Source organism: Dryas octopetala, chromosome 9, assembly GCF_963921425.1.
Source record: "Dryas octopetala chromosome 9, drDryOcto1.1, whole genome shotgun sequence".
Lineage (NCBI taxonomy): Eukaryota > Viridiplantae > Streptophyta > Magnoliopsida > Rosales > Rosaceae > Dryas > Dryas octopetala.
Genome location: NC_141374.1, coordinates 8,321,464 through 8,340,717, shown reverse-complemented (window position 1 = coordinate 8,340,717; position 19,254 = coordinate 8,321,464). Strand labels below are relative to the sequence as shown.

The following is a 19,254-nucleotide window of genomic DNA, read 5'->3' as shown; positions in this document are numbered from 1 at the left end:
TTTGCCCCCAAACTAAATTTTTTGACACTTCACCCCTGTACTATGTTCCATCATACAAAAGACCTTCATTCTGTAAAAAAAATAATATTCTCTATTAGTTTTACACAGGTGACGCTAAGAGAAAATGCCATGTATGCAAAGATGACGGCCCATTCAACTTTTTTTTTACTAAAGGGATTATATGTTTGAGTGTTTGACGAAACATAATTTGAGAGGTGAAGTGTCAAAAAATTGAGTGTGAAGGCAAAGTGCAAATTCCTAATAATTTGGGGATTAAATGATAATTAACCTAAAAACAAAATAGCAATTGAATGCGAATGTGCATGGTATCATCATACTACTATCCGTACTGTACCGTAGCTCATTTTTATAATAAGTAAATACTTGCGACTACTATTTTAATAACAAAGCTACAAGACACAAAGACTTCCCATTTGGCCAATTCTGATTTCTAAGGCTGAGGAATGAGGATAGCCCAAGACAGGCACCATGTTCTGAACTTCTGATTGACACCCCTCCCCTTTGCTGCAATCAAACAATGTCCATTTCCATGGCTTTGTTTTCTCCTGCAACCCATGTCCCAACCCTCTCTCCCTCTTTATTCCTCAAACCCAAACTGACCCACAAGCCTTATCTCTCTCTCAGACCCAACAAGCCCCTCTTCACCACCAAGGCCTCAGCTGAAAATGGAGCAGGAGCTCTCGGCTCAGCTGCTGCCACTGCAGTGGAGCCCAAAGCAGAGCCCAAGGTCCCGGAAACCCCTGAGCCTGTTGTAAAGAAGAGTGAGAGCTCTGTTGGGGCTAATGGGTCAGCTGGACCAATTGAGGAGGTGAAGGTGGTCAGTTTGTTTGAGGACACCAGATGGGTCAATGGGACCTGGGACTTGAAGCAATTTGAGAAAGGTGGAAAAACTGACTGGGATGCTGTTATTGATGCTGGTGAGGGTTCTAGGATTCTTTCTTTTTGGTCTATAATTTGTTTAGTTCTCTTTACTTTTTGTTTAGTTCTAATGCAGCTGTGTTTGATTTGGTAGGAGATGATATCTCATTTTACATTCATTTTTAATTTCTTATTTATCAATACTGAAAATAACTTATTGAACTTGAAATTAAAAGTTCAATTTTTTGTTTCTTTCCTTGCTTCTTTGATAAGGAACATTGAATAGTAGTTGAGAAGTATTGGGTGTGGGAGAAGCATGATTATGCACAACTGGGAATGTTTGTGTAGAATGGGAACATCTGCTGGAAGTGTAAGACCCAAATGGTTTAATTTGATTTATGAACATGCATGTTGATGTCAGAACAAATTGACTCTTTTTTCTTTTTTCCAAAAGTCTTGGAACTTAGATGAATAGATTTTTATTAGGTTTCCAGGAACCCAAATTGGCTTTTCCTTAGTGCAGCCTTGAGACATTTTGGGTTTCTTGTCTATTATTTCAATAATTCAAATGCATGTCATTGTGTTGATTGTTGTCAGTGAGCAACTGGTAAAAATGCACATTATGTAACAGCAACAAGTGAGATTATCCCAACCTTTTATTGCTGTATTTAAGGTCTTGATTACCATTCATTTACATATGGCCCTTTCTAGAGTGGTATTGATATGTGTTATTTGAGTCTTTGAATTGAACAATGGCAATTTGGGTGAAGGCATCTCTTTTATGTTATGAGTTTGGCCCTTTAGGTGGCTCTGTATCTACAGATTTTTCCTGAAGTGGCTGCACCATTGGAACATGGAGGTGTCTTTATATTAGCATTTTGAAGCTATTTCACATTGTGGGGATAATTCGAGGATTGAAATAACTTGGCATGTCCGCTAATTGTGGGTGCTAAGAAAAATGTTGTTGTTTATGGTGAGCTAGCTATGCTCCTCTATATATTACTTCCCCTCCAACAAAGAAATATAATAAATTTGGGATTGTATTCAGACCACCCTCCTTTGATCCTCAAACTAAAGGGCAGTTTGTATTTGATGACGCTTTATTTTAATTTTAAATTTTTTATGTTGGCATTGGTCTTCTTTGTTGGTTCTGTGCTCATTGTGCAACATTAGAATGTACTCTTCCCCTGTTCCTCAATTAATAAATGTATTTAGGCTCCATTGGACATTGGAAACAAGAAGTGAAAGAAATTGTCCCCTTAAGAAATAAGGTGTCTTTTCTCAAGCATTTTACACTTTCCTTTCCCTTGTTCTTTTCAAGACTTACTCTGCAAAAGAAAAAGAAATAAGTGTCTCGTGGAGGACTAATCAGTAATCACCCCAGTGTGAATTTAATCATGTCCGAGTTCCTAGAGCTTCCCAGAGCAAGTTGTGAGTCTATTTTACTTACTGCAATTTTTAATACTAACAATGGCCTACTAGAGTATCATCCCCAATGTGAATTTCATACTTTTTCTGTATTCTTCTTATATATTAGAGAAATATCATCTATCCAACTCTTTGATTCTTTTTGCGCATGACCTACTAGAGTATCAATTGCTGCCTGAAATAGAATCCACGGGGAGAACATCTTTGTGCACCTTTGTATTTAGCTAAACAATGTTGTGCTTTTTGTAAAAATTTTCTTTTACAGAATAGAGAGAAACAGATGAAGTTAGCATTCAACTATAGTTTTGTCTTTGAAAAATAACTTGTTATCCTTCCTGATAATTCAGGAATTACTTGATTTCTAATGTACCACCTTGCATATTATTTTCAGAGGCTAGGAGGAGAAAATGGCTTCAGGATAACCCAGAATCGTCCAGTAATGATAACCCTGTAGTTTTTGACACCTCCATTGTACCTTGGTGGGCATGGATAAAGAGATACCATTTACCTGAAGCTGAACTACTCAATGGTTTGTACAGATCCACTTGTGTTAATTGAAAGTTTGAAACATATATCATGGAAAAGGAAATGTGTCTCAAACTAATTGATTTTGTGCTCTTTTACGAGTTTTATGCAGGTCGTGCTGCTATGATAGGTTTTTTTATGGCTTATTTCGTTGATAGCTTGACTGGAGTAGGTCTAGTTGACCAAATGGGGAATTTCTTCTGCAAAACATTATTGTTCGTAGCTGTGGCGGGAGTGCTTCTGATCCGCAAGAATGAAGATGTTGATAACCTAAAGAAGCTGCTGGACGAGACAACGTTTTATGACAAGCAATGGCAAGCAACCTGGCAGGATGAGACCCCTGGCAGTTCCAAGAAACAGTAGTTGAATTGTCCATCTTGATCTTGGCCTTTTGAATGTAGGGTTATTTAACTTGTTTTCTTCTTTTATCCTTGTGCTACTGGAATTTCTATGTGCTAGTGGAGACTGAAGATTCTATTTTCAACATTGATTTTTGGATCTTTATTAGTATTTTTTGTGTTTACAATGAGGGCCCATTTGGTTCGCGGGGTGGATTGTTTGGGAATGTTACCCTCCTCATTCCAGGGGGATGAGAATAAATAATTTCCATTATAGATAAATATAAATAATTTCCATTACAGGTAAATGCCATGTCATAATGCCGTGGCATGTATAACACCGAGGATAATTCCCCAACACTACATATAGCAAGGATTTCTAGCATGAAAATTTTGCTTAAGTTTAGGACACAAGTATGCCAGTGCATAAAAAATCATCATTATATGTTTGCTTCCTTTTTATAAATGTGTTCTTTCATATTTTAGGGTAGTCAAGGGAGCCTGTTCAATGAGGCACTTGAAGTCTTGTTTTGTCCATGCGTACACCAAATAATGAACTCAGTCAGCCCCTTGTGGTATAGGCCCATGCATACACCTAATAATGATCCTGACATCGTCTCTATACTTGAAAGCTAGTCACGTTGCTGATGGCTGATGCTGACCTAACTTATGGACACAGTTTCCATAAGGGGATAGTAAAGCCAAGAAATTACATAAAGAAATTTCGTCCATCACTAGCAATATCATATAAAGTTCTCATGTCATTGTCAGAAAACTAACATTGTCAGAAAACTAAAGGAAAAACCAACTTCATATTTATATAGCCAGATAGGCCAAATTGATGGCCAGATATCAAAGTGAATGATGGGATTCAGTGGTGGCTAATGACCAAATATGTGTTAGAAGGACACAAAAATCTGAATGTAAATAACTGAGAACTTTTATTTCTTTAAACCTCAGGTTAGTTCATCTCTAGTTTACTCTGTGTATCTGATCTTAGAAAACAAACCCCCTCAAACCCACACTCATTTCCCATTGAAACAAATAGGAAAAGTTTCTTTCTTTTACTTCTTTGTAATGACTAGGAGAAGCATCTGATGGGAGCAGATAAAAAGAGTTGCTCATGCTTCCCAGCCCCTCAAAAGGGTGGCACGTGCAACCCGGTTCACCCCAAGGGTAAAAGCTCCCATTCGCAAATTGCACTCATGAGTTTGACACATTCCCTTGATGTCACGGAAAGCTTTCTGCATGTACTTTTTAAGCTCGCAGTTCACTTTCTCTTCTTCCCACATAAATCCTTGAATATTCTACACAACAGAGATGGGAGGATCACAAGCCACATTGATTCAGATAATATGGATATATACAATAGGCATATACAGCATTTCAAACTGCAATAAGGTTATATAGGGCTTATATGATAGGAAATAAATAGTTCAATTTTTTTTTTTTTTTGAGTTTGGAAAAAAGGGCATTCCTTAAGCTATGTATTTTACCTGAACCCACTCAAAGTAGCTCACAGTCACACCACCAGCATTTGCATATATGTCAGGGAGAATAACAACTCCCTTCTTGGACAAAATCTGCGGAAGAGGAATTTTATATCTAAGTATGCGAGTGTAGCAACCAGTATGCCTATTTAAGTTCGAAAAAGTGCAGCTGTCTTATTACCTCATCTGCTTCAGGGTCAGTGGGATGATTTGCAGCTTCAATTATGAATTTTGCCTTCACATCAGCAGCATTTTCCCTTCAATACAAAATTTGAATAAAGCTAAGACCAACAACAGGAAAGGATAAAGGAAACAACATTGGGAAAAAGGAAAAAGATATATAAATTATCAATTCCATGTCCATCAAAGTGGATCTTTTGACAGAAATTTCTGATATGTTTATTATAAGAGACCACTTTCTTAGTCTTGTCATTATGTCATGCTTAGTATTCTGACAGAAACATATCGTTTTATGATGTTCTTAATGAAGCAGAATACATACTTGTTAATAACCCCTCCTAAGGCACATGGAATGAGAACATCGCATTCATGAACAAGCAAGTCATTTGGGTCCATAGCATCTCCGCCTTGGAATTCCTTCAAAGTTGCATTGCTCTCTTTGTGTTCCAGCAGAGCTGGGATATCAATTCCATTCGGGTTTCTAACTGCACCTGTGATGTCACTTACAGCAACAACCTTACCCCCTCTATCATGGATCAACTTGGCTGCCCATGAGCCCACATTTCCAAACCCCTAAAATTTATCGAAAAAATTGCAAAACGATGTACTAAATGGTTAGAAGCAGAACACATTTATGTTATCACGCGTTGGCCCCCAGGAAAAAGAAGGTTTGATAGTGATTGAGGAAATACCTGTATAACAAACTTCATACCAGAAATTGACTTCCCATATTCAGCAAGCAAAGCCTCTGTTGCAAAAACCACTCCAAGCCCAGTTGCAGACTCCCTTCCAAGTGAACCCCCAAGATCCTAATTGGCAGCATGAATAGAAAAAATAAAATTATAGTTCTCTTAGAATCATGGATCATTTAATTCTATTTCAGTGGACACAATTATAACTCTCATCTGTGTGTGCAATACTTACAATAGGTTTTCCTGTCACAACTGCAGGTGAATGCCCATGAAACTTTGAGTACTCATCAAGAATCCAAGCCATTGTCTGTACAATTTGATAATTAGGAAAGTGTATATGACCCTAAAGATAACAACAAAATATTCTCCATTTCCATCTGAAAAGGCTATATTCTCAATTCAGTTTCACTGGAAACAGGATACCTGTGCATTAGTTCCCATGTCAGGGGCAGGAACATCCCTGTGAATTCCAATGAGGTCATGGATCCTCTGAGTGAAGACACGAGTTAAACGTTCTAACTCACTGATACTCAGGTCCCTTGGGTTGCAGCCAATCCCACCCTTAGCTCCACCATAAGGAATGTTTGCTACAGCTGTCTTCCATGTCATTAGTTGAGCTAGAGCATTCACTTCATCTGGGTCAACCTTGCACCATTGCATTTTGATAGTTCAGTACTTGATGCATACTAAGAAAGCTTATATGTAGATGGATATTTATCATACAAATCTATGAGAGGATTCACAGGTAATAATCTATACTCGAAACCAAATTGAGGTTTCCGCAAGGGAAGTCATGCCAGCTCTTAGTGTCATTAATTTCCATAGTGGGTCAAATTTGGGTGCACAATATAGGCAATCCTTATGAAGATTGAGAGTTTTATATAAACCAGAAATCTTTCCAATTATTTAAAAAGGAAAAATGTAGCAAGCAATAGAACTGCTATAGAACAAATCTGGTTGATTGAATGGCAATCTGTATGCATGAAGAATTAACTATAGAAGCATTAATTAATACTATATGGTTTAATGCAGGCATTTATAGCTAGTTAAACATTTTGCCTCACAATAAAACTAGTATAGTGTTCTGTATATGTGAGTTTGAGGCTGTACATAGAAAACCTTTAAATACAGATTATGTTTCAAGTTCTTATTGCAGTAACAGCTAGCAGTAGCACTTCCTTTTTTGTAAGTAAGACCAATAGCAGTAGCACTTGGTATGCACATCTTTTTACATCTAATTTTACTTGGCCAATTCATGCTTAGGAGTGAATGTAGAAGCAAATACAAACTACATGGATTCCTACTATAAGTGGACTTCACCATTGGCACGGTCTAGGTAATATATCAAGCACTCCCTATATCACTCAGATTCCCCTTCCCAATGTTGCATATCAGAACTATGAAGTTTAGTCCTAAAAGTTTTAATAGATTTATAGTGTGGGCCAACTTAGAAGGGAAATGAGTAATCTATGTTTTCACATTGATACAGCTGAAAAGGAAAACAGAAAAGAGAAGCTTTACTTATTACACATAATAAAACCACAAGGCGACAAACCAAGACGTACTACATTGATCTTACAAGCATGAACAGAATAACAACAAAGTTTGGACTTCAAATTATACAAATAAAGTTAATACCTTAGTATAGGAAAAACAGAAAAGAGAAAAGTTTACTTATTACACATAATAAAACCACAAGACAACAACCCAAGACGTACTACATTGATCTGACAAGCATGCACAAAATAACAATGAAGAATGGAATTTACATTATACAAATACAGTTAAAACTGTTATGTAAGGCGCTCAATGCCAATTAAGCAGTGCTCATCTACAATAAAAAAAATGTCATGCTATACAATTGTCGTTTATCAATCATTTTAAAGTGTAATGTCCAGCAAAAAGAAGCCAATAGTAATTTTGAGAAATAAGAAAATTAAATTCCTCTTCCACATTAAGAAAAAGCTTGCATAAATGAGTCGAACTGAGAAGTAACCAAGCAGTTTTCCAATTATGAAGATAGAAGCCAAACTCATTGATAAGAAAATACTTTATGTTAATCAAATATTTCAAGGCACATGGATATACTCATCAAACAATTTGACAAAACAAGGGTTTGGCATAACAAAATGTGAAAATACGGCTGTCCATGACATTGGAACCAAAATTCCAATATAAACTCTCCCAATAATTCAGTCAAAAAAAAAAAAAAACTCCCAATAATTGAGAACATATTGTCATCAAGATTGACTAATCACAAATATTACCAAGAGGTCCAAAATTGGATGAATAAAACTTGATCTGCAATCAAAACCGTTGAATCCTAACATAACCAGAGATAGGTCTTCCCTTGCTCTTTTACTTGATCATGCATAAACTCAAACAGTATGAATCCACTTATAAAACAAATATTCTTAATTAAGTTGAACCATTAAATTGCTACACTGTTGTAGACTAGGAATTCAATTAGTCAGACCAGAAATTATAACCCCAAATAAACTTGCATATTCATGGGAAATATCAACATTAGCATACAATACCAAGAAGATGGAAAAATGAAAGAAAGAAATAACTAAGACATATAACCTCAGGGTGGTAACGGATTCCTCCTTTCATTGGCCCACGAGCATTGTCATGTTGGATTCTAAATCCAACATAGGAAGCCAGAGTGCCATCGTCTTTTGGAATAGTACACTCAACCTGCAAAATCAAAAGCATAAAACCCAACAAAAAGAAAAAACAATGAAGCAAAATCAAAGAATAATTTATAAAATGAGTAAATGACAATTACTTTGATTTCTCTGAAGGGAATCAAAAGGCTTTTCTCAAGCTTAGAATCCAGCCCAAGAATGCGAGCTGCATGGCGAAAGTTGCGGTTGGTGGCTGCAAGAGCATTCATGGCTGCCTGAAATGAGTGAAACAGTGAAACCCAGAAACTGAAAGCAACCCAAAACACACCAAGACAAAGATACGAGATGGGTTTAACAGAAAAGTTAGGCTATAAAAGGTTGGGATTCTGTGAGAGCTTATATGGAAATATAAATATAAATACATATAGTTGGATATCCGTTCTTGGAAAATGGCATTGTGAGACTTCTGAGACTGACAATACACTTTTTTTAAGTGTCTGACGAGGATGGTCTTGAAAGGCAGACAGTGACACTGTGACAGATAAGTCTACTAAAATATGACTCTTTCACAGTTGTAGGATTTGTCTTCATCTCTTATGCGTTATGACCATTCAACGGGTCTAATTCATTCAGGCCTTTAGTTTCATTGCAAGAGGTGAAAACTAAAGGGAAGTGGAGCTTTATTGTGGTGCCAAAACCCAAAAGTGTGCTAGAATAAGCCATAACAACCATAGGTCCATAACATACAATATTTTTTAATCATACATCCAAATTTCTAATTTATTTATTTTAAGCCCAAAAAAATATTTCTAACCCATAATTCAAGAAAATCTAGTATGGAACATTCAATTCAAACTCAAGCATACTCAAGTAATTAAGGTATTTAAGTATACCCAAGTTTTAGTTAAATTAATTTTTAAATTCTTTTGAGAGCTTAAAGTTTATGGTATAGTCTTTAGAATTTAGGACTAAAGTCTTAAAACTCTAAATATGAAGTCCTAAAACCTAAACTCTAAATGCTTAAACCTTAAACAATACTATATCATTCAACCAACAAAGTATTATTATACGAAATTATAAAATGTAACTCTACAAAAGTTACATACTGCATTATAACAAAATAAAATGTAATTATTTACATACTGCATCATAACAAGATTTACATACGGCGCGCGTTAGAAATTTTTTTTTAATTTTAAGCTACTCATTGTGACTTAAAAATAAATAAATCTTTTACATAAATTTTAAGTGACACTTATTTTTGTGGCTTTTTGCTAATTTACTTTGAAAATAAATGGGAGTCAAACTATGGCAGTGAGTGTACGCTTACTTAAGAATGAGAAAAATTCCCCTCCTTAATTAAATTAAGGCAGATGGGGGATAATTAACTAGGCTTGTAATTAATCTACTAATTGAGGGGCATTGCAAAGTGACAGAGAATTATGGAACAATTCTTATGTATGGTTGTGTCTGAGATTTACTAAAATTCATGTGGGCCTACTGCATATTCATTGAAAAGTTAAGATCGCTAGAACAAAAGGTAAGTCTATATAATTTGAACCAAAAATAAAAATTACTGTTATAAAATACATTTTCTCAACACTATGGTTGTGAATTAGATATTAAAAATTTACTATTTTGGTGTATTTAATTGGAATTCTAATGAATTTTAAAAGAATTTGCAAGTCCATAGAAATCTAGGTATATCTAATTCAGAATTGTAAGAATTTCATAGAAATTTAAGTATATTCAATTTATAATTTTAAATAAACAAGATAAAACCAACAAAATGAATTCAAAATCTGTTTTTATATATACCTAATAGATAATTACAAATAAGTCAATAAAATATTTCAGAATTATAAAAAGGTCAATAATAAAGCGGAAGCAAAGAACTATGAATTCAAAATCAATAAGGTTTTTTGCAGTCCTCACACCTTTCAGTACCGTTTCTAAACATATATTGCAAGCCTTGTGTTAACACCTTAGAGATATATTAAGAGAAACTTAGAGATAGATCCAATGTTAACACCTTTCTTAGAGTAACACCAGGAGAGATTTAGAATATAGATAGAAGTCCTTTTAATCATAGTCATCAATTACTCAGCAGTCATGTCACCTTTTTTTTTTTTTTTCCCTTTAATTTAGAAACAACGTTCTGACTTCTGAGCTTCTCCATAAGTCCCGTTTTTTTTTCTCCAGTCTAGTTTCCTCCTTTTTTTTCTCAAGCTTGGTTTCTTATCATCCGAAACTCTCTCTCTATTCAAATTTTGATCTTATCTCTTGTCTAGTTTAGTTTAGTTTCGACTGTACCAGGTTGGATAGGGGAGAATGTTGCTGGGGTTATTTGGGTTTTGTGGTTCTTGAATTATATCGTTCCTTCTTCTACCAGGTGGACCATGGTTGACACTAGACATTCGAACGGACTGATTCAACCACCCATGGTATATATGTTTCCTTCTCAAGTTCGGATTTCATTTGGGTTGTTTTTGGTTTTCTGTAATTGGTGTATATCATGTACCATGGGAAAGGGGTTAATGTCGGATTGAGTTTCTTGTTTTTGTTTAATAACTTTGTAATTGCTGTATTTCATGTACCATGGGTTTGGGTTTCAGGGTGGTTTAGGGTTAGGGTTCTTATTTAATCTCTTGGTTATTTCTGAATTTAATGTACCATGGGTTTGGGTTTAATGTCGGATTGGGGTTTCTTGTTCTTATTTAATGTCTTGTTAATTTCTGTATATCATGTACCATGGGAAAGGGGTTAATGTCGGATTGGGTTTCTTGTTTTTGTTTAATAACTTTGTAATTGCTGTATTTCATATACCATGGGTTTGAGTTTGAGGGTGGTTTGGGGTAGGGTTCTTTTTTAATCTCTTTGTTATTTCTGAATTTAATGTACCATGAGTTTGGGTTTAATGTTGGATTGGGGTTTCTTGTTCTTATTTAATTTCCCTTAAATTTTTGTATTTCATGTATCATGGGATAGGGATTAAGGATGAATTAGGTTTCTTGTTCTATTTTTTTTTTTTTTAATTCCAGAATTTCATGTACCATGGGATAGTGTATAATGTCGGGTTGGGTTTCTGGTTTGTATTTCATTTCCTTGTAATTTCTGTGTTGTACCAATTGCACAATTAGCAGTTGATTAGTTTCTTAGAATCACCATTTGTGTTCAAAGTGTGATTTTAATCTCTTGGTTATTTCTTGTTTTTGTTTAATATACTGCAATAGTGCATTTGTCCATTTGTCCATTTGTTTTTATGTTGTTTCATGTACCATAGTTTGGTACATTGTTTAATGCAATATACTGTCTGCATATGTTGCAGGAATGTCATAGAAAAGGGTTGACTAAGCAATTGCATGGTTTACTTTATTACACACTATTCAGAGTCTTTGAGTCGTTTGATATAATTTTCTTTCCAATGATGCATGTTTCTCCAGACCATTTTACCCTTCTCATTTTGGATAGGATTGAGAAAAAATGGTTCCATTATGACTTATTAAAGCCTAGACGAGTTGTTAACCGTCCAGGCACATGTTACAGGGATGCAAATGTGCTGGTAAGAACTTGAGAATACGAGGGTAACGTATATGTACAATTAAGTAGTTAACTAATTCAGATTTTGTTTCATGAAGCGTGGTTTGGTAAATTCTTTTTTGTATTGGTACAAACCCTATTCCAAAAGAGGGATCCAAAGTGGAGTTGTGCCCAACCACATTGTTGATGATGTAGGTTTTGTGAGGAGCAAACCTGGGGATTATGTACTGTCTGAATCTGAAAAATTGGCTTTAGCTGCAATAGAGCAAACTGAAATTAATTGGCCACTTCTTAACTGTGATAAGGAGCCCCAACAAAAGGCAGATTCGTAAATTGAATACTCATTTTAAATACTTGTATTATTAATTTAGTTCACACTAAATTGGTTCTAAATTTTTTTCCAGTTTGGATTATGGGGTAGCTGTGATGTGGTATATGGAGTATTATGCGCGCCGGATGGAAATACGACAGGTCTTTCGACCACGTGACATGGTGGAAATGAGGGTGAGGTGTCTGTCAATGATGTTAGGTGATTTAGAAACAAATGCAGTCCAAAAATGATGACTAGTAGCAGCAGTGACTTGTGACTTTAAGATGTACATGTTGTTGGTACTTTATGTTTTTTTATTGCTGGGCTGGTTGGTTCATTTAGGCCAAATATTGCTATACTTTTGAATCAACCATGATGTGTAGGTTTGGTGGATCATTCATTTTGGTACAAAGATGCAGGAGAAGTTCATTTTGGTCTAACAGGGGTTTAAGGACTTTGTGAATTTATTACAGTTAATTTATAAATGGATATTTCAGTTTGGATTTTCTTGACTGGGTTTGGTTTGTAAATGTGTGCTTATGTGAATAGGTGAAGGAATGTGTATGGTACTTTGTGCTATTCTGCACTTAAATATTTTGTGTACAGAGATGAGGACATTGTATGAACATGTGCATGACGAGGGAGGTTTGCAGTTAAAATATTTAGCCGTGTAAACCTGAAGGGAAATACCAGGTTGTTTTAGGATTTGTTTTCTAATTGTACCAATTGTGTTTGTAAATGTACCAATCCATATACAGTTTTTTCTAAGCTGTGCTTCTTCAATGGTAATAATTGATTCTACATAAACCCTAAGCCTTAAACCTTAAGCTCCATGTAAACCCTAAACCCTAGATGTACCAATTTTGGGTATAAATGTACCAGGACACATAAACCCGTAACGTACACGAATGTGTTTAATTCATGCAAACCATAAACTGCGAACTTCTTAACCGTAAACCATATACCCTTAACACTGTTTTTTTTTTTTTGCCGCTATATATCCTTAACATTGTTAATTGTATCTAAAATGTACCAACCCATTTAATTAGGGTACCAATTGTGATTGTAAATGTACTCGACCATGTAGAGTTATAGGACCTAAAAAGATAATCTGGTTTGTAAATTCAAACTCTAAAAGATATATATTTGATTTCTTAATTCAAAATTAAGTAAAGATAAAAATCAAATATCTGTTTGGTTTCTGAAAAATATAATTTAAATTAAAAATGCTGACGTGTATATATCATTTAAATTATAAATGCTGACGTGTATTAGATTTTCTGATGTGGTAATTAGAAAAAGGACCTTAATCTATATGAAAAGGATTTACTTATGAATTTTAAAACACCCCCGGCCTGTGCGTAAAAATTGTTGTCTAAAAGGACTTAAGCATAATTTTCTGTATTATTAATTAGCCGTCTCAATTTAGCTTCTAGCACTCCAAACTGAGAATTTTACAGTTCTTATATACTCACATTGTAGAGTACAAAGAAGCTAAATATGAGTGTCACTATAGTTAAAATTTAAAAAGGTCCAAAATCATTGTCGAGTACAAATCATGTTCCAAAATCCAACCCATTCTATCAAGATAGTTAAAAAGGTCCAAACCGGCCTGGCTATACTAAATCTCAGGAGAGACCGAGAGAGTAAGTGTCTCCTAATTGTTAGCTATCTAATACTTCAATATATTTCACATGCACACTTCGTCATATTTGGACTTTGGGGAGATAGAAAAACACAAGAAATAGAAAAGAGTTCGTGATAAACTAAAAATAAGAAATAGAAAAGAGTTCACTTCTTTTAAAGATGAGGTACACATGTTGGTACACAAAATGTAATATTCCTATTTTTATTTATTTTAGTAAAGTGAAACTCACTTTTATTAGAGAGAAAATATGATACCTTAACATTACTACAAAAGAAATTTCTAGTCATTTTAACTAAAGTTTGACTGGAAAATAAAAAGCCTGCTTAGAGATGATCTAACTAGAGTTTTAGCATAAAGCACATAACTACAAGTCTACAAGAGATGCTTGAAATTTTCACAATCGTGAATTGTCAATACTAAATTACTAACTCAATGCCATCATGCCCACACGGAAGCCACATTTTAGGGAAACAAAGTGGCGCAGATACCTAAAAGTTAGACATCTAATGGGTTAGTTTGTATCTTTTACCTTGTTAGACTAACGAGGCTAAGAGTCCCAACTTTTTTTTTTCAATATTTATTTCTTACCTCATATGTTATTGTTTTACTGGATATGATATTTTTTTTTTTAAGTTTTTTTTTTTTAGTTGTGGAACCATGGGTAATTTTCATGAAGATTAAAGAGCAATTAAGGAAGAACATAATCCGGGTAGTACCCACAATGAGAGGTAGTATCCACAATGGGAGATAGTGCCCACAATAAGAGATAGTGTCTACCATAACTAAAGGTACTCATAACAACAAAGGACCTACACCTTAATCAAGGAAAAGACCAATGAAGAATAGAACTAGCTTAGTAAGGTAGTCACCAAGTAAGGTAAACCAAGAAGGGTAGTCACCAAATAAAGTAATCACCAAGTGAGGTAGTTATCTATTATTAAGGTGTCATAAGAACCTCCGCTTACTTTTGGAAAATAGAAGTACCTTGTTAGAAGTTACTTAACCCATTGAAGAACCTAACATTGTCTGCTTTGTTTTACATTGTGTAGATCTTATTAGTTGGGTGGGAGAAGCTCATGTATGGCTTCAACAATAGTTTCAATTGAATTGCAACTCTAACTTGTTTTGTTTTCTTCAATAAAGTATATCTTTCAATAATAAAAAAAAAATATGTACAATTCGGATTATTGAACTAAAATACATAATGAACCCACAATGTGTCTCTTAGATAAAGTTATTTAAGAAACCTCAATAGTTCTCCTGAAGTATATGTAATTATATATATGTTCATGCCAGCACCTATATATCCAAAGCTCAATTTTTTTTTTTGACCAAAAAAAATCCTAATCTTATTCGGTCACTTTTGGTTTTGGTTGATGATTACATTGATCAAAGTCTTGTCACTTCCATGAATTTGATTGTTGTCTCACAAGCTCTGATTGCTGATCACCTCTGATTGCAGAGTAACCAAGCCTGGAGACAAGGTAATGTTCTAAACTTTGTAGTTTTGTTTAGGTACAAAAAAAATATATGTATATGATATAATTTTGGACGGCAAAGCATGCAAGAAAGACTTTGCCGTTCTTGTCCCTGCATTGGGTCTTTGTTTAATATATTTACAATGAGTCTTGTCTCGTTCCAACCAAAGGCATAGGAATTCATGTTGCCCTTCTCTGTTTGGCCTCACATCATCTTTGCCAGCTTGATCAGTAAGTACATTTTATTCCTACATACTTATCTTAGGGTTTTTTTGGAAGTATTTTGAGTAGCGTTTTTATTAGAAATACATAAAAAATTTGATTAAAACTCAAGTGCATTTTACAATTTCGAAGTATTTCTCCTGAGAAATACTCTATAGGTACTTTTTCATAAAACAATACTTATGTAATCCTAGAAAATCAATTTTATCTATTTCAGTCAAATGCTATATAGGGTTTAGCTATCTGAAAGTGATTTTAGCTCTACTCAAGGCACTCTCAATTAGCCCTTCTATATATCCCTCTTACCATAAGTAATAAACCTCTCCTCTCTCTCTCTCTCTCTCTCTCTCTCTCTCTCTCTCTCTCTCTCTCTCTCTCTCTCTCTCTCTCTCTCTCTCTCTCTCTCTCTCTCCCTCTCAACATGCCAACCAAAAAGGTACGTAACAATATATATGCTTATTGACACACTGATCAACATGCACACAAAGCATATATGCTTGACATGGTAGTAACTATTGATGACTTGAGTTTCAGGAAACAAGCTGCAAAAATAAAGGTGTGCTGGTGACTGTGTATGTAGAGAAGCCGAAGAAGAGAGCATTATCGAATCACCACCACCACCATCATATTCACCACACCATCAAGCGAGAGGTTATTCATTATAGGCAAGGTGGTTGTGGTGGTAAAGGAGGAGGAGGGTACATTAGTAGGAGAGCTGAGCTCCTTCAGTACTCTCAACGCCTTCGCCAATCAACTAGATCACCAGCAGCATCCACACCTTTCTTTGCAAAGCAAAACAATACCAACAATCAACAACCTCATACCCAGGTGCCTTCATATTTTCTCTGTTTCAATTAACTAGTGCTCTCTAGACTGTGAACAAATTTCTTGGAAGTAATTTAGCTTTACAAACTGAAACAATTAACTTCATATATATCATCTTGCAGTCGGTTCAATTCTTAGCTGAATGATTCTGTTTGGTAACGTTTTTGTTTTTCCGTTGTATTTGATTTCAAATCTATCTAAAAATTAAAAACTACTTAAAAATACTTTTAGTTTTTAGCTTTCAATTTTTGTTTAAATAATTATTCTATATATTCGTCTTCATGTCTACTTCTAAACTCTCTTCTCCCTTCTCCTCCCTTTCCCCTTTATTAATTTATTTTAATATAAAATAAAAAACTTTACCAAACATGTACTTAGCTTATGAAAAGAAAGGAGGCCATGATCAACAATAAAATTTTATTAAGAAAGGACTTTTTTTATGGTCTAAAGAAAGGAGGACTTTAAATTGTTAGTATTTCAATAATTATTTATAAGGCAGGTTATTATGTAATACATTGTCTGATAAAGTGTTAGTAGTTAGATTGTCGCTGTCCAAAGAAAGCCAAAGAATGCAAGAACTCCCTCCTGCTTTGGCAACTGGAAGGTTCCGAACATTTTTGGAATTTTTACATGTTTCCAAGCTAAGAAAGAGAGGAAGACAAGAATAAAAAAGCACAATGGTACTACCAGCAATAAAATAAAAGCTGTTATCAAAGGCTTAAAGGTAAATTAATCAAGAGCTGAAATTTATGTGATCTAAACCACTATTTCTTTTGTTTTTAAGAGACACATCCTATTTATTTTGGAAGTTTAATCTAAACTCAAATCCTTTCAGGTGGAAAAGAAACAGGGCTTTTTTTCCAAGTTGTTCTCAGCACCACCAAAGAGAAAGTGAAGCTATAAGAACTTGAGTAATTTTTTACAATGACCATTTTTTTTTTTTTTTTTTTTGTAAAAAAGCTGGGGAATGGGCTTCTTGGGACATGAATTCTCTTCTTTTAACCAGAACATGATCTTTGTTCCAGGAGAAAGAGTAAATTTAATATAGATGAAAATTTTTGGTCCATGATGAAAGAAATTTTGACTGAGCTGCATCTAACTGTGGACCAAAAAGAGTTCAAAAAACTCATGCTGGTTAAGTTAAAATGAATGAAATTTGAGTTAGTTAACCTGTTAGGTAGCCTACATTAGACTTAAGATTAGTGCTCAACGCTCCTCCTTGTGGGATCCCATTTTGGGTCCCGCGGTGTTACTCAAATATCACATCTACATTGCTAAAAATTGGGTTGCCACATATATTTTAGCCAAGTGAAATGGGAATTCAGGATTTCATCACCTTCATATGAATATTTTTTCTTCCTCTATATAGAATATTTCAGTCAACAACGGTACAACAGCCGGTGCAAAATTGACTGTTTAAAGCTGCTGAGATCTTGGTCGAGCAAGTTCTTTGTGTATAGCCAAAAGACCGTGTATGCTGCTTAAAACAAAAAAGCTATTGGGATCTCTGCTGTCGAGTATACTCCCACAGAGCAATGGCACCGCTGACATGAACATTGAGAGATCTAACAACTCCCAACTGTGGAATCTCAATGCAAACATCCAGAATATGGATAATATCAACTGGTATACCTTCCTTCTCACGCCCAAGGACCAGTACCTGCACAATGGATGAAAATAATAAAGCAACAATATCTGATGACGAAAATGGAACACATTTTCAAAATCCCATTGAAAGAATGCCACTCCCCTTGATATACAATGCATCTGATAAAAATTTAAGAAAAATAAAAAAGAAAACCAAATAGGTTTTGGGAAAGAATATATGCTACGGTTATGTATGGAAGTCCAGCATTTATTTTCTTTTACTTCTGAGTACTGACAACTAGAGCTTTCTTCTTTTCTCTCCTTTTTTCTTTTCCCCCAATTAAAGGTAGGGGTTATTCTCAAGCAAGCACCAGAATGATATATAAGTACATACAACCAGTATATATAATCTATTGTGATATGGTCCACAGGACTTTCCCATACCACTCACCGTCACCAAATTAAAATGGAAGACCGTGTTGACAGAGTAACTTACTGTCTTTTTAGGAAAGATATACTGGTCAAGAGGCATGCTATTTGCAGTTTGCTCCAATCCCAAAATTGAGAAGCCTTCTCGTTTCTTTCTCTCAAGGAAAGCCTTCAAACTACCCACTGGAACTTCGATGATAGGAACCCACTTCTCTGCAGTCACACTGAGGAAAAAACAAAAGCATTAAAAACCTGTAAGTCTGTAACTAATTTACTAAGGGCCAATTTTATAACATTTATGTTTTTGGTTATCTTTTTAGTTAAGAAGATAGAGAGAAAATATATGGGACAAAGGTGGGAGAGAAAGGAGGGAGAAGTGGGAAATGCAACGAAGAATTAAGGGGGAAATGATGAAGAATAAGAAAACAAAAACTGAAAAAAAAAATTAAAAATTAAAAATTGTTTTTGGTTTTTAGTTTTATGGCAATCATTCTAAATAAATAATCTCCTCCTTCCCTCACATCTATCATTTCTCATCTCACCATCCTCTCATTCGTCGTCTCTACTTTTAATTAAAAATTAGAACAATTAACCAAAATGTTACCAAATGGACCCTAAGAGATACATTGAAAATTCACTTCACAAATTTTAAAATACAAAATAATGGAAAAATCATAAACCAAAATATACCACTGTGAATGGCGTTGTATCAGATGAGAGGGTGATCAGTTTGGGTTTCATAACATAAATAGTGAACAAATAAAACCTAATTGGCAATATATATATACACATACATATATGTATATTATATTGATCATATAATCACCGGTATTTATGAAAACCCATGGTCAACAACAGTTGCAGTAGAATCCAACTGTTAACATTCAAACACGGTTCAAAACCCATAAAAGTATTTTTGTTGGAATTACTCAGTCATTGGATTCTGATTTAAAGGTTGTGACTGAGGATGGAAAAAAAACAATAAAAAGATACAAACAATTTTAAATTGGAATTTTTTTTCGTCAATAAGCATAATTATACTAAGAAATATAT

General features: G+C 34.6%; 4 protein-coding genes across 6 annotated transcripts in view; 2 read left to right on the top strand and 2 right to left on the bottom strand.

The window, feature by feature from the left end:
- The first annotated feature begins 418 nt into the window (after positions 1–418).
- Positions 419–3,361, top strand: LIL3:1 (Chlorophyll A-B binding family protein). The gene is made up of 3 exons (XM_086257037.1): positions 419–938; positions 2,699–2,836; positions 2,945–3,361. The coding sequence occupies exons 1-3, from the start codon at positions 539–541 to the stop codon at positions 3,193–3,195; spliced, it is 789 nt and encodes a 262-aa protein (XP_086113163.1). The 5' UTR covers positions 419–538; the 3' UTR covers positions 3,196–3,361.
- Positions 3,362–3,994: 633 nt separating this feature from the next.
- On the bottom strand, positions 3,995–8,607 carry LOC147273661 (glutamate dehydrogenase 2-like). The gene is made up of 9 exons (XM_086256238.1): positions 8,324–8,607; positions 8,119–8,232; positions 5,956–6,177; positions 5,765–5,839; positions 5,533–5,649; positions 5,163–5,413; positions 4,842–4,917; positions 4,667–4,753; positions 3,995–4,477 (listed from the first exon to the last, which is right to left on the bottom strand). Exons 1-9 carry the CDS (start codon positions 8,429–8,431, stop codon positions 4,292–4,294), a joined length of 1,236 nt encoding a protein of 411 aa, XP_086112364.1. The 5' UTR covers positions 8,432–8,607; the 3' UTR covers positions 3,995–4,291.
- A 7,174-nt stretch (positions 8,608–15,781) lies between these two features.
- LOC147273660 (uncharacterized) lies at positions 15,782–17,080 on the top strand. The gene is made up of 4 exons (XM_086228253.1): positions 15,782–15,796; positions 15,895–16,188; positions 16,727–16,909; positions 17,021–17,080. The coding sequence occupies exons 1-4, from the start codon at positions 15,782–15,784 to the stop codon at positions 17,078–17,080; spliced, it is 552 nt and encodes a 183-aa protein (XP_086084379.1).
- A 397-nt stretch (positions 17,081–17,477) lies between these two features.
- LOC147273659 (tRNA/rRNA methyltransferase (SpoU) family protein) overlaps positions 17,478–19,254 on the bottom strand; it is a 29,512-nt gene continuing 27,735 nt past the window's right edge. For all 3 annotated transcript variants that reach the window (XM_086256370.1, XM_086256371.1, XM_086256372.1), the window contains 2 exons: positions 18,269–18,425; positions 17,478–17,845 (listed from right to left, as the gene is read on the bottom strand). In XM_086256370.1, coding sequence (XP_086112496.1) covers positions 17,681–17,845; positions 18,269–18,425 — 322 coding nt within the window. In that variant the 3' untranslated portion in view covers positions 17,478–17,680. The remainder of the gene's footprint in view (positions 17,846–18,268; positions 18,426–19,254) is intronic.

Excerpts from the sequence above, each read along its gene's own strand:
- LIL3:1 (XM_086257037.1), top strand. The coding sequence starts at position 539 with ATGTCCATTTCCATGGCTTTGTTTTCTCCTGCAACCCATGTCCCAACC. Across the intron at positions 939-2,698 it reads GGATGCTGTTATTGATGCTG|AGGCTAGGAGGAGAAAATGG; the intron begins GTGAGGGTTCTA and ends TATTATTTTCAG. Across the intron at positions 2,837-2,944 it reads TGAAGCTGAACTACTCAATG|GTCGTGCTGCTATGATAGGT; the intron begins GTTTGTACAGAT and ends AGTTTTATGCAG.
- LOC147273661 (XM_086256238.1), bottom strand. The coding sequence starts at position 8,431 with ATGAATGCTCTTGCAGCCACCAACCGCAACTTTCGCCATGCAGCTCGC. Across the intron at positions 5,840-5,955 it reads ACATGGGAACTAATGCACAG|ACAATGGCTTGGATTCTTGA; the intron begins GTATCCTGTTTC and ends CAAATTGTACAG. Across the intron at positions 4,754-4,841 it reads CTGACCCTGAAGCAGATGAG|ATTTTGTCCAAGAAGGGAGT; the intron begins GTAATAAGACAG and ends CCTCTTCCGCAG.
- LOC147273660 (XM_086228253.1), top strand. Across the intron at positions 16,189-16,726 it reads ATCAACAACCTCATACCCAG|ATTGTCGCTGTCCAAAGAAA; the intron begins GTGCCTTCATAT and ends GTTAGTAGTTAG. Across the intron at positions 16,910-17,020 it reads CTGTTATCAAAGGCTTAAAG|GTGGAAAAGAAACAGGGCTT; the intron begins GTAAATTAATCA and ends AAATCCTTTCAG.